The 15,300-nt window shown below is 38.9% G+C and overlaps 1 protein-coding gene across 1 annotated transcript in view; it reads right to left on the minus strand.

The window, feature by feature from the left end:
- The window catches only part of RB1 (retinoblastoma 1), a 91,552-nt gene that overhangs the window by 4,615 nt on the left and 71,637 nt on the right, over positions 1 to 15,300 (minus strand). Inside the window, exons 18-23 of the mRNA XM_009319982.1 lie at positions 3,526 to 3,644; positions 2,962 to 3,101; positions 2,107 to 2,252; positions 1,429 to 1,533; positions 843 to 956; positions 585 to 751 (exon numbers count right to left, since the gene is read on the minus strand). Of these exons, the coding sequence (XP_009318257.1) occupies positions 585 to 751; positions 843 to 956; positions 1,429 to 1,533; positions 2,107 to 2,252; positions 2,962 to 3,101; positions 3,526 to 3,644 (791 nt within the window). The remainder of the gene's footprint in view (positions 1 to 584; positions 752 to 842; positions 957 to 1,428; positions 1,534 to 2,106; positions 2,253 to 2,961; positions 3,102 to 3,525; positions 3,645 to 15,300) is intronic.

Below are 15,300 nucleotides of genomic sequence, written 5' to 3' on the forward strand. Positions count from 1 at the left end.
TAGGTGTTTGGTAATCAAAACCATGCAGGACTTCAACCTAAAATGCACACAGTGGGCCAGGTGCAATGGGACTCACTTGATCCTAGTTTGAAAAACCCACTGGAGACTTGCACATTTGCTGTCGTCCTCGTCTGCTGAGAACTAGTGACCAACGGTTTGAAATGTTCTGCTCAGTCAACTGAACACTCTGAATCATTTTGTTCCAAAAATGGTATGGTATTTTCTCTTTAAACAAGTGTACAAAGCTCATCTATGTTTTTCAGGAGTGTGATCCAGAGTCAAGCCAACAACATTTAAGCAACTAGGTCAGAAAACCCCTCTTGGATGTGACTATTCTGGGGGGGGGGGGGGGAAAAAAAAGAAAAAAAGCCCCCCAAACTCCTTGAGCACACTGACTCAGCTGAAACAGAAAAGCGCTCAAAGATGAATAAAGATTCCAAATACAGGACAAAAACTTTTAACCAGAAAAGATATAATAACCACAGACTACTGACAAACTAGACTGCGCCGTTTTCCAATTTGCTTCCACTAAAACCCCCAAAACACCTTTAATTTAGTCAAAGAAATGCTTGTCAGCAACCTACCTAGACCTTGGAGTCATCTTTGTGGGTGACTGAAACCCATCGGAGAATTTGTATGGGCTCTTCAAGGGTGAGATGTAGATGTTATTGCCAGCAGGGACGCGCCGAGGAGAGTTGGAAAACTGGTAAGGGCTGCGAGGAATGTGTGGGATAGGTGACAGAGTGGGAGGCTATAAAAATAATAAAAGAATCATAAGGTTTTATTGTCTATCTATTCCTGTTCTATTAAATAATTAATACTGAACACAACTGGCAGCTTACCCTGTTGGAGGCATACTGCAAAATGTTCGTTTTCAGCTTCTGCATAAACACTAAGTTGTAGAAGACTATAATGGAGTCATACTGTTCTTCCCTGATAAGAACACGTTTGAAGGTCTACATAGGGTGAGAAAATCATACACAGTAAAAAAAAAAAGAAAAAAAAAGACAATTTTACATTTGACAAACTCATAAAGCCATTCAAAAAATCTGTGTTAGATACAAGCTAGGATGGCATATGTATTGTATGCAAGCCATTGTAACTACTATTTAGAACTGTTTTAAATTGTTTCTTTTTTCCAAACGTGTGAACATCAGTAGAGGCACCTACTTAATTAACTGGCACAGCTCCTTAGCGCGAACGCAGTTCATCAGTACTTTAACAACGTTTTCCAAATTTAAGCTCCATTTACTTTCACACATACAATTGTCAAAAAAAGGCTTCGCCACTGTGCACACCTTGCAAGGCTAAAAAAGTCATTACTGACCTGATGTTCAAGCGTAGTTTGGGGTTTTTTTGTTTTAGACAGAGAGAAACAATTAGTTTATAGCATTTTTATGGAAGGATAACATTAAAGAATTTCCATACCTCTTGGTTTGTGTTGGGAAGCTCCTTGTATGCCGAAACTATTATTTTAAATCTAAGATCTACATTCTTTACTTTGCATATGCCATACATGGAACACATCATAATCTATTAAAGAAACAAGAAAAGACAACCGGAAATGCAGAAAATGAATTCAGCTTCTTCATTTCAAGTTAAGAAATCAATTGATAAGCTTTCTATTACTGATTGTGCTCTGCAAACTAGCATGCAACTCAACTTCATAAGAACTTCCAGAATATCAGTCAACTACTGTTCCCTCCATTTCTGTATGACAATCAACTAATTGGATCTGATATCTTCTCAAACTGATTTCACATGCTGCAATTTTAGGGTAGAATAACAAAACATTTATCAGCCACACGCATTGTCTTCCCAAAGAAAAATCAGTATTTTCTGTTTTCTTATGCAAATTATTAGAAAATTTGGTATGTCTTCATTATCTTGAAAATAGCTATAAATGGTATGTGAAGATCCCACAGTAACTGCCAGTACTTCAAAAAACTGAGATGATAGACTTCACCCTAAATTAATTTCTCCTTTGAGTGATCAGTAGAGAAATAAAAACTCAGATTACAATTTCTAATGGCTAAAGAATGTATAAGGAACATTTTGTTAAGGAGAGTCTTTTTAAACATTTTAAAACTTTTTTGTCAATGTTACCTGGTCCAAGTGCCTGTCTCTCATAAGTTCATACTCATTTTGCAGGGTGTGCTGGAAGAGGGTCCAGATCAAGGGTTCCAGGTCAGGATGTTCAGAGAGAAGCCGAAAGAACAGGGTATGTAGTCGAAGATAGGCCAGTAGATACACTTGAGAAAGAGAGAAGAAAAATAAACTGAAATGGTAATAATAGGGGTATACAAAATAAAAGGAGCATGATGGAGGATGGACAGCAATTAAACGTTCAGCGTCCCCCACTACAAGAATTACGAGCCATCAGATGAAGGTAGTGGAAGCCAGGTTCCAAATAAATGGGAAAGATTCCTCAAACAACAGGTAGTGGACACACGGAAGTCCACACCAAACAATGCTGCACACGTATGTCTATGTTGATTCAAGAAGAGTCTGAACAAGCGCTTGGAACACAAATCTACTGAGAGTTACTAAGCGGACATCACAAAAGGCTCAGGAAAACCCCTGAGCTGGAGAAAGTCAAAGCTTGGGAAAGCGTTCAGGGGAAGCACCATATATGCTTGCCCAGTTCTTTAGCTTCCCGTGACATCTATTTATGGTCACTGCTGGAAAAAGGATACTATGACAGAAGAACCCCCCATCTGAGCCCGTAGGGCCATTCCCACAATCAGTAGATAAGTGTTCAGTTCAATCTTGCAGTGTGCAGAACGCATGCATTAACCTGCTGGCATCGTTTTACTATTTCTTCCAACAGCAGCTGAGGGTTTGCATGGTGTTTACTACAGATTCTATTATAATCTTAAGAAATGTTGAGCTCCAAAACCCAAAAAAGGATAAATAACAAGAGATAACTTTGCAACTTCAGCACGTACAGCAGCAACAAACCTTTTTTGTAGAACAGAGAGAGGGAGGTAGATTTCTGTGGTTTCTGTGTTTGGGGGGTCGCAGCTGGCTGACCATCTGGAGTGGAAGTAGCACCTAGAGGAGGTGCTTTCTTCTTAGGAGATCTCACAGGAGAAAGATAGCTGGAGATTCAGCACATATTAAGCATTTCAACATCACAGGATAAAGGAACAATTTTATATGAATAATACTTGCAGGAACTCTTCCCCCATTAGAAGAAATTAATTGCTACAGTAACCTGTTATTCCCCTATCAGGAATTAAAAAATCAAGTTATTGATTAAATACCTGATAAAGGGACTTAATTATTCCTAGACAAGTAAGAAAACAGTTTGCAACTACAAGTTTGATAGGGCTTGAAAAAAAACTATTTCAGAACTTGATTTAGCTAAATTTACATGTATAATAAGCAGCAGCAAATACAACAGTTCAACAAAACCTAAGTACCAAGCCTAACAAGTAGGAAAACAGAATAGAAGTGGATTTAAATATTAAGGGCAGTATTAACTACACATTTTACTAGACCTCAAGCACGCATGTCACTTACAGGTCTGCTGCAGTGTGATTATGTTGGAGAGGCAGATGGAGAGTGGAAGGGGGCTCAGGCTGATCAGTTTGGCCTTCTCGTTCTTTTGACTGCTTGATAAGATGGAACAGAGGTGACCCCTAGAAAAATGACAGTAACAGTACATTATACTGAGAATAGACAACCACACTGGATGGATTTTGTTCCTTCTTCTCTAAAAACAACCCCCAAGCTATGATCCTAAACAGAATATTAATCCTTTGAAATACTTCAGAACACTCATATTTTGCCAGATAAATTTGAACTATTTAACTGACCAATATTACCTATTAAATACCAAACACTTTTTCTGTTTCAATAGCAGTCCATTAGATATAGGCTAACTGCAGAGTTCAGACACAGTTGTATTCTAGAGTCTCTTATTACTTCCTATTAAACAACCATTCCTGAAAAGAAGAGTGAACAATACAAGAAAATACATAAAAGGTCACATTTCCAGAAAAAAACCCACATTGGTGACTAAAAGTTACTGCTGTATCTAGTGTCAATCCATTTCTGCTACAACATCTACCCAATATTTTACACATGATAATATACAAACACGGTCATAACTCATCTAACTGCACTGGGAACTATTCAGATCTCTACAGTATCACGTTCCAGAGCTACCTCTGGCAAGAGTTATAGTCACTCACATTAGGTCTCTGCCCTCATGCCCAAAAACAAAAACCATTTTTATTTTAGGTCAATTATCAGTATTTTAGGCAAGGCAGCTGGAATACATCTGAACCTACTAAGAGCTTGAGGTAGGAGGCGATGCAGGGAGGATGTAAGCGGAATGGAGAAGGTTCTGGCTGAAGCAACATTAGTACTACTGCTGACATTAGTAATAAACAGCAGCCTTACAGAAACAAAATCTCAGGCTTTTGCTGCCTGTGTGTGATGTACAGAATTATGCTGAAACAGCAAGACTGCATGGGAAAATATTTTGGTATCATATTTATAATTAATTTTGAAAACACAGGGTTGCTGGCTTCTGTTTTTTTATTTTCTTTAGAGAGGAGACTCAACCTTGAGCATAATGTTGCCTTCCAATAGTGCAGCATCAGAACTCCAGAAGCAACAGAAGAACATCCGACTAGCAAATATCTGCCTTCTCGGGGGGAAAGCAGTGTCCATAAGACTGGGAACGAAGTAGGCAAAACCAGACACGTGCAGGATTTTCCTCCAAATGATCCCCTCAAAGACAGCAGTAAAATCAATGAGCTCAACACTTTGTACATAATGCATCATCTGATTGTCCAAGGTCTGTTTGATCCTACAAATGCATGTTACTAATATTAAAATATGATGGCACAGATGACAAATCTGTAGCTGCAATAACAAACAGGAGCATAGCATGCATGTAAAGCAAGCTGCATCACCTGGCTAAGGCAGGAAGAAAAGGCCTAGTAAAACTCGACTAGATTTACTAGAATTAAAACTAGCATTAAGATTTTCCCCATTTAGCCTTATTTCTAAAAAAAAGAACACTTTTCTTCTGAAGTGCAACAACTACAAATTCAGAGCAACAAGACGAGAGTGACTTGAGATTTACAATTTTTCACACTGTGTAATTTTTAAATTATGACTTTGGCAATACTGGAGCTGTTTCATCCATAACAGAAAAACATCAGTTACTGACTCATAACCACATAGTTATTTCTCCATCGTTTCTGAACCAGATCAGCTCTTGGGCTGGTTTGCATCATCTTTCCCTGGACTTCAGAGTGCACGCACTTCCCACTTGTTTCTTTCAGCGCTGCCCTTGCTGGAAATGCAGAGACATGGCCTTCCCCATTTCTCATTCTTCCAGCCACTTGGCCTCTTCCTTTTTATTATTCCCATCAGCGTTTCACTGTGCTCTGAAGAATCCAAGTTTCTTTCCCAGAGCAATCACTAATTCATTGCTGAAACGCCTCTTGATTCCTTGACTAAGAGTGAATCCCGCGTCATTCATTTCACATTTTAACTATTAATGACTGAGGAAGTATTGTTTTCAGTGAAGCATCAGTAGGAGGAAAAGGGGTTGATAAAGAGGAATGAGAGGTCAAGAAACAGAAGCAAAAGTTACTATTTTTGAAGCCAGCACTTAAGACCAGCAGTTCCAGGTCCTCTCTCAACCCTGCTCCAATTTTCACTACACAGAGTTTGATTTCATTAGATAAGGTGAGGCGACACAGCAGCTTGCTACCTATGGAAGAGACCTGCCTACTTTTGCATCATTTCCACTCCTCCTCTTCCACTCGCCAGCCTTGACAATCAGTCAACTTCCGCGTAAGTCGATTCAATGCACTAAACCAGCAGAAAGTCAACAGAAAAAACAAAACCAGATTCAAGCCAACTCTGCAGAGAATCACAAGCAAAGCCAGAACAGGCATTAAGAAAAGACAGGGCAGCAACACCATGAAGGTTGGGAGCAAAGCAGGAAAGAGCAGAAAACAGGGAGTATGAGATGTCCCGCATTTACTGACAACAACCTGTTCAATCAGCTGATTGGCATGCAAAACTTGACCCTAGAGGAATTTATGAAACCTACTGCTGCTTTCTATCAGTTAGATGAACTACGGTTAGCAAGAGGATATTCTTTGAATAGAAACATCTACTTATAGAAACCGAGTAGCAATGTGTAGCGAGTCCAATACATCTTTTTTTGGCTCCTACAAATACTAATTGATACTGTGGTTAAAAATGTGTCAAGATAAACAGGGTGTTGTCACCCAGCTGGTCCCCAGAAGCACAGACCAGCCAGCATCAGCAACGGTGAGATGTGAGAAAGCACTGACTCAACACATGCCCTTGGGCAAACCACGGTCAGGTCGCCTACCCTGACTGCAGAAACTGTTAGCGCTGAGGTTGCATGAACAGGAAAAGGTTGTTTAGTTTTCAGACCTGGTGAAATTTAAGGTGGGAGTTCTGCCGATCACAATTGCCATCTTACAGCTGAGAGGACTTTAGATGAAGCCCTCTGTGCTCTTTCCCCAGGGACCACTACCGCTCTCGCTGGTAGCTTTCCAAACGCAAAGCCACGTAGTTGAAGAGAAGTAGGTGCTACACTGACGAGTCTGGTGCCTCACAAAAAAACCAGAGTATGCCATAATGTAGAAATATGCAGAGGCGAGCTTTCTCAAATGCATCTACCCCCCATCCTGCAAAACCGATGGGTTTAATTATAACCTTGCCTCCTTTCTTTATATTTAAACATGAAAAAGACTTCTACTTAGTGAATCTGAAGCACATTCTGCAGCTTGCAGGGAGTTTTCAAGCTTATCAGGGCAAACTCTGTTCAGCTTCAGTCCCACTACTTGGTATTCAACAATCTACCTCTCAATTGAATGAGCGAAATATAATGTCATTAACCAGACAATTACCAGTCCTCTAAGTAATAGTCACAAAAGAACTTTAACCCCCGTGTCCAGCTTTATCGAACAGGAATGTTTATCAGTAACTTGTTTCTAAAGCAACATTATTCACACTCTCTTTTACAAATTTTATATTGCTTTTTAAAGCTTTTAAGCAGCATTTCAGGTTAACAGGTCAACTCCAATGCATTCCTTTCACAGGAAAGGAGTTTTGCACAGCTTTTACTTTAATTTAATGCTCAGTAAGTGATTAATGTTACTAGATGCAGCCACAGAATAAATTTTACCAATTAAGTGGAATGCCGCTTTTCATTTGAGACTTCCCTGCAATGGCTAGAGAAGCCCCATTTTATTAGCGCAAAAAGGGAGAAAGCAATTAAGGCCTAAAATTTCTCAGGGTCAAACGGCCACCGTTGAAGAATGAAGAATAAGACTGAAATTTGACCCAGTCCCCTCTCATACTACCCAGGGCTAACTATAACTCTGCAATGCTAAGCTCTGTGAATCGAGCAGGACTGCGTTAGGTGCGCCTCTGCAGGATGCTTCCCTGCAGCAACACCTGCATCGCAAGCATCTGTGGTGATTTTTCCCCAATCTGAAAGCTCCTTTTATGGACAAAACAGACAGAATTTCTTGTTGGCTAATCTTTATTTGGCTATGGTGAAACTACAGGACACACAGGTGCTTCCCAGCGTCCTGATCTTTACATCAGCTCTGTCCCAACAACATGTTTAACTGGACTTTGGTTTCCATGAAAAGATTAAATGAAATACCTAATCCTTAAATACAGAGAACAGCTACCCTGGGGTTTGGGTGTAGTCCACTGACTACAGAGGAAGTCCCTGAGCAGCTTTACTCTCAGCAGCGCTAATGAGCAGTTCGCAGTATTTTAAAAGCTGCTTTTGTCTTTGTTTTTTATTGCTTTATGTTTTTATTCTTTATAATAATTTCCTAACACATTTTCAGGTTCTAGTTATTTGTCCACAATAAGTTTTAATGCAGCTCCCTTGGGGTTATTTTTTGGGGGTTTTTTGGTTTGTTTTTTTTTTTTTTTTTATAATCAACACCATCTCAAATTATTGAATCAGTCAATACGATACATAACGTTAAGAAATGTTCTTCTTCATAATATGCTAAAAGGTGGCTGTGAGTTTGCAAGGCAACACAAAGCCAATTTAGACTTGACAGCTTTGGAATGGAAGTGCAAGGACTGGATTGGCGTGAGCTGTTTCCACTTCTCTTTCCCATGACAGAATTGCACACCCAGATAGTTGACTTTTGCTTGCAATTGTATTTTCAGAAGCTTCACATGAAAATTAGTATTCAGATTTCTGAAATAAGTTAGGCCTGCCAAAACAAAATATACTTCACAGTCTAAATTTAAATAGTATTTACCATGAAAAAACAGTAAGATTAAGGACCATGTTTTAATTTCAAACATATGAGTTGTGTTATATAAATTATGATTGTATTAGGGCTTGTTCTTACAAAATTTATAAAGAAAAACATTAACAACTGCAGCATTAACGGTTTAATTCATATAAGAATACTGTCAGATCTGCTTTTAACTCCTTAGAGCAAATACATGTTTAATACAAGTCCTATTCCTACCTTACTGATCGCCATCATTTAAAATCAAGTAATACTGTCATCAAGCTTTGTGAGGATTTCCTTTTATCTAAATGCGTAGTATGCAGAGGAAAAAAAGAAAAGCAGAAAAGAAACAATGACTGTTAATTAGTTCTGGTCATTTGAGAGTTATACTTTGACAGGTTTTTCCTCCTCACACAAGAGGCTTAGAAAGTCATAAACTACAGGGGAAGCACATACCGATACACATACAAATCATGAAAACTCTGACTATTTGAAGTCCTTGACATGAAGCATGTGAGCAGCTGACCTGAAAGCAGGTGTCCTAGTCTCAAGCGTGTTAGGAGTTTTCAAGTTCAGTTCTCTCATGTTCCAGTTTCTTGGAAAATAAAATAGCTATTGCACCAAAAAAAGAATAACTGTTCTCTGCTTTGGCACGTAGGACCCATTGTGGAAATGTGGAACTGATTTAGGAGGTCTCTAGTTTATATACATACATATTAATATGAAATCAAGCATGTCTAAAGGGAGAAATAGAGATTTCCTATCGAAAGTTATTTGAAGGCCTAGTAAAAAAGGAGTTCAAATCTCTTCAGTCAGAGAAAGCAAGCCAGGTCACCGCAGCATGGATATGCATCTTAAACTTGTGTTGCTCTAAATAATGCTGCAAATCCATTGTCTTTGCAGTTTTGCAATAATCTAGTCTCCCTCAAAAGCCTCTGGAGAGACCTGGCAAGTCTTGGTAGAATTCAGAAGTCATTTCAGAACAATCAATACCGCAATTTTCAACCCCTCTACTCCCAAAACTCCTCTTCACCAGATGGTTTTATATCAACCAATTATGTACGTTTTACAGGGTCCCTCAGCAAAGGTCCATGGGGCCACCTCACTGCAGGGTACAAGAGCATCATCAAAATATGCTTCCTAGCAATGGAGAAGGATGCATGTGAAAACAGCCATCAAACTTCTGAGAGGCCCACCACATACGTGTCTTCCACAGAAATTACGGGAAGGCGTGGGGACAGATGAAAAAAACCTCAAGCAGCGTATCACAGCAAGACAGTTGATGGGCACAATGAGATATTTGGGGTGACAGCTGCTTTTGAAAACAGTAGCAACCAAATGAAGCTAAATTAAAAAGTAAAGCAAATTTAAAGACGACCCAGGGATTCCAGCAACTTCAATTTTTTTCTCCAGTTTTTAAATTTTAACCATAAAGATGATAGACCTTCTGTGTTAAGATCATCACTAATACTACTGCTATGTTCAAAAATATGACACAGACTGATGATAACGCTCTGCAAATAGGGAAACTACTGACACAGTTATTGCTTTGTAGCTCTGCAAACCAATTACCAGTTGAACATTGAAGAGAAAAATGAACCACGGTCCTGAGGACCGCTCCTATTTGCCAAGCCTGTGAGACTAACTTTTTAAGAATCACTTTGAAAGGAGTTTTGGAAGACAGTCTACAAGCAGAACTACATTTTTATTCAACTATTTTGTTTAAACTACTCAGGATGACCCTGGGAAGACTGCTACTACACAGCTTCCAGCAGGCTCTCGCACCACTTCCTTCAGCAGTTTTTCTGCTCAAGACTCATACAAATTACAGGGCTTTTTATACAGAAAAACAAAGGCTCGCTGAGTAACCAAGGAGTTAATATTCAGCACATTAAAGCCTTAACTACACAAATACTCTAAGTCAGTACAAGCCAGTATTCCACCAAAAGACAAAGTCGCAAACTTCTCCATCTACCTGCGGCCCCCCCCCCACCATCCCGAATCCCTCCTGTGTCAGCAGAGTCAGAGATCTGGTCCAGGGAACTGAGGTTTTGTCATCGTCATTGTTTTTATTTAGCTGGAGGGGTTTTGTTGGTTTATGTAAACACATTTGGCAGGGGAGGCCTTAGTTTTCCACTCAGAGCAGCTGCCCTATCCAGTTCAACTTATGGCAATGCAAGTGTTTGCGTTTTGTCAAATGAAGAGACAGAAACGAGCAGCTGGAGGATGACATGAAACACCATCTTTCAGTGGCAGTACCAGGGCAGAGAAAGGGAAGTCATGCCTCACAAATTCCCAGGTTTCTCCTCTAAAGTGGTCAATACATCTTTGAATGGGGTGATCCTGCAGAAGACCTCCAGATCTTCAGATCAGAGGCTCTGACAAGCTCCTTCAGGTAAGGCTCTTTAAAAAAAGTGCTGCCATAGGGCAGATGGGAATGCAGTTACTGGCTAAACGACAGATATTGAAAGTATGAATAAATGGTCAATTTTCACAGTGGAGAGAGGTTATCAGTGAAGTCTCATGCTCTCTGCTGGGACTGCTGCTGTTTAACATTCACAAATGACAGGGGAATGTGGCAGGGGCAGGGAAGAGAAGGCTGCCAGAAGCACAAAATTATTCAGTTTTAGGAAAAATAAACTCACTGAAAAAAGATCTCATGACTTGCAATGACTGAATGAAAAAAATAGCTATGATAGTCAATGATGATAAAAGCAAAAATAATGAACAGGGGAAAATGACAACTTTACATTTTAATAAGGGCTCTAACGTTATCATTATTTAAAAAATATATATATATTTAGAGTTAGTGTAATTCTGAAAACACCAACTCAATGCTTAAAAGTCAAAACTTAAAGAATTATTACCAAAATAATAAAACAGAGTTATCATTATGCCAGTACAGTAGCCCATGGATTATCAGAGTCACCAAACTAAATTATCAGGCAATAGGACCAAAAGCCCAAACCAGCTACTTTATCGTACAGCCCGAGTGTTCAGCTATGGAAGTAACTGCTACAAAATGTGAATGTGAAAAATCCACTTTGCTTCAAAAGACAACTGCACATGTAGGCCCACAAGGCACTACAGAATACAATAATCATTACTATGTACTTTTTGCTGAACATTATCCAAGAGAATAGCATTGTAGGCTCATCCTCCACACGTTTTTTCCCTCAAAGCAACTGCTACGAGCCTCTTCCAGATAGATTGGTGGTCTGCACTGGCAGTGACGCTATAGAAACAATCTGTATCTGAAGTAATTACCACGTTTATACCTAGCTCCCCAGTGTAACCAGGCTTCAGTATGACTAATTCTTGGACAAATCTTGCTTCTCAAGATTTTTAGGCAAACGCCAAAGGTCTCAAAGACAAACTGAACTGATACCAGTTTTCCCCCCTCTCCACACAAGAAATCGTGTACAATACATAAACTAAAACCCACCCGATGTGAACCATTTGACTGTCGGAAATGATAATAGATCAGTCAGCAACAAAATGTCCTGCCAAAAATCTTGAGGCTGAGAATTGTATCAACAACCTTCAACTGTGAAAACCTACAGTGTGAAGACTTTGTCAGTAAAGGAAGTAGAGAAGAGATGCTTTAAAGGACCATTATGTTAACTGACATCACACAGTATTAAGAACGACACTTCTATACTTATTTCCATACATGAAAAATTACTACACTCAGGAGAAAAACAGCACTCAAGCACTTACTTTCTTCAGAAGAACTTCTAGGTCACAAAATGCCTCTCTTAGTAAAGAGAATTTATTTATGTAATTACTATGGTAACAGTCAAACAGACTGTCACAGTACTGCACCACGCTTTCTAGCAGTTTCATTTCTAATTGACTTACACAGTCCCGGTTCCCAGAACAACAATAAGAGCAGTTCCTGGAATTTTTTTTCCAAGTACAAGCGGAGACATGACAACGAAGCGCCTCTGAGATTTTCAGTTAAAGCCAGTAATTCAGTTTCAAGTCTCGTGTTCTTTCCGGTTTCTCATTAGCTGGACAAATTTAGGTACAAGCTACCACCAGCAATTCTCTTAACCCAGCTAAAACTGGTCGGTGTGCCGGGCAACTCTGTAGACAGCAGTTTTTGAAAGAGCAGGACAGTATCTTTTACCAACATAACCAAGGAGTCAACGAATTATGAATTGAACAAAAAAGGATACAACGGATAACATGCAGAGGATGCAGATGAGCACGTACAGAAAGACCAATTCTCTAGAAAAAGCAATATTAGCTAGGAGATGGTACATGTCCTGAAACCATTAAGAGCAGACTGCTCTGATATTTAAGAGCAAAAAGGACTATAAATATCTTGCAATGTGTTTCGTATAATCTAAGAGAGAAAAACAGGACAAAGAAATTGGGGTTCCAAAAGCAATATGCCATGTTTCATAACAAAATATGGCAATGTGAGCATGAAAACTGTTTTATGTGATGGATTTATCAACCGCTTCTACAAAACATTTCAATCTGAAGAAAATTAGACATGACAAAGAGAAGAAAGAAAAAACTAAAGTTGTAACAAAACGATCAGTGTAACAACATTTTGGGCACAAACCCATCCCTTAAGAAGAGTTTTGATCTTAATTTGAGTCAATACTTCTGTGACTCCCATTACAGAATATCTGAAGCTCAGTTGCCTCGGTCTATACCTAGTATTTGCTCAAGGCAGACAAAACCTGGCAGTCATCGTGTTGTGCTTAGCTTTCCAAGCAGGAGCATATGCAGAGCTTCTGAGTGCTCAGCTGACAGAATTTAACTGGAGATGTCTTGTTAAACATTTCTGCCTTACAAGCGGTTATCTAACAATCAGACAAAATACAGTATAATAGAGGTAAGGAGTAGTGCACTGAAAATCAGATTCACAAGAGAATATTAAAAAAAGTCTTGGGCTGTTATTTAAGTCTTCATTAAAAATACATTCTTCCCAATCTGAAAATAAATAATTGAATTTTGACAGCGTGATACAGAACAGTATAAAAATCACTCAAAACACCCCAAACTTTTCAATAACTTGTCTGAACAGATCTGAAACAAAAACTTGGAACACATTGGTATTGATATTTTTTGATGCTACACCCATTTCATACCTATACTTTTTAGTAATTTTACAAATCTAGTATTTTAACATTTACTAAGTGTTTTTCCTACTGTTTTCTCTCAAAGTTTTGCCGCTAGCTCTGTGGCAGATATTACAGTGCTTTCTACTAAAAAAAGTTCTGATCTCCTTACCACCCCAACTTTTTTCTGGTTATCACTTCACTCCCCCCCCGCTCCTCTTGAGGGCAATTTCACTGATCTACAGCATTAGTTGGCTTCCTGAACTACAAATTGTAAATTTGTATAACCATACCAGAAACAATTCTAAAATTAGTATGTCAGCATTAGCTTTTCATCGATCTGAGATGGAAAAAATGTACTAATACTGTCAAACACTTGAATATCCCTCAGTAAATGATGGAGTCAGAAGTGTCTTACACTAAAACATGTGGAGTAACCATGGAGTTACTCTAGGATCCTCAAAAAGACTAAAGAATCCTTAATACAATGCAGGTTTTGTATTGTATTATTTTTCTTTTTTTCTAACACCAAAAGATGTAGCTGAGCTAGCAAAGAAGGGCAAAAACACTAAAAAGGAGCAAAAAAAAAATCTAAACAATCTACATAAGATCTAAGTGAGCGTTTCTATGTGGTAAACTATGGTTACAGCTGTGGTCACTTGGACCTCAGCAACATCTGCAAGAAGCTTAAGCTAACATTTCCCCAAATTAAGCCAGTATTATTTTTCAGAAAATAATATGATATTCAGTGCCTTTCCTCACGGCCACCCACAAAAATCTTTTTTGAAGACTGATCAGTGAAGGCTAGCTCAGGCTCTGGAAAAACATGCTGGAAGGCAGAACATTTCCCCTTAGATATTTAGAGCAAAATGATGCAGGAAATTACTGATTTATAGTGCTTTAAAACACTTTGTTTCCAGTTTACACCATAAGGTCAAGCCTAAATGATTTTCTGTGTAAATACAATGGTCTAATATACAATGTGTGATTACTGGATGTCATAGAGGACAACTGCTGGTCACTACTTCATATAAAATGAGCTACTGTAAGTCACCTTGCCAGTTTGGGGGACAGTAGAAAGAATGGATGGAAATAATGGCACGCAGTCATTCTGAATTACTTGACTAACAAATAACAGATATGTAGAGAGTTGCAATATAGCCAGGTGACAGCACCGTAAAATTTTTGTTGCCAACTCAACCTTCTCATTTTTAGCTTCCTTCAAGCTTGTTAAAAATTGGACCGAGCTATTTTTTTTTTCTTAGCTGTCTGAATTACATAAACTACCAGAGTAGAGCATAAAGGTAAGTGACGTTAGAGAAAACGTGGTTTTGGACAAAAATGCCTGAGTGCTCTAGTACAAAACCAAGTTAGATCCTGCTGATGCCCAGGGAAACAACACAAAATTGTGTTTAAAACTCAGAGCACTTCTATTTGGGTGACTTCACAGGGACCTAGGAAAGCAGTGTTAATCTTCAAGTTTTAAAATCAACAGTTATAAAAAGACAAAGATCATGGGGGGTTTCTTCTGAAATACCACATACCAGATCCTCCACTTCACTCTGGGGAGGGGGAGAGTGATGAGTGGCTGAGCAGTGCTCAGTTGCCAGCTGAGGTTTAACCACGACAGTCCTTTCTGGCACCCAACATGGGGCACGAAGGGTTTGAGATAACAACAGATTAACCAGAGCTCATTAAGGAATTTATATCCGTTAACAGTTGCAGGTTACAATGTTTATTCATCTGTTTTTGATATTAGTTTATCTGATCTGCATCATGCTCTTTTTTTTGCTGTACATGTTAAAGATTAGTGTTGTGTTTTGCGGTTGCCATGCTCTACAGTGATTAGTGATGTTTTGCCTGGGAGGTTTGTTATTAAAGCACTGGCCTTGAGCTTAATCTGGTATTTGAGCTTTGTACTGAAGCCATTACTGTACTTCAGG

The sequence above is a fragment of the Pygoscelis adeliae genome, unplaced genomic scaffold (assembly GCF_000699105.1).
Source record: "Pygoscelis adeliae isolate BGI_AS28 unplaced genomic scaffold, ASM69910v1 Scaffold32, whole genome shotgun sequence".
Lineage (NCBI taxonomy): Eukaryota > Metazoa > Chordata > Aves > Sphenisciformes > Spheniscidae > Pygoscelis > Pygoscelis adeliae.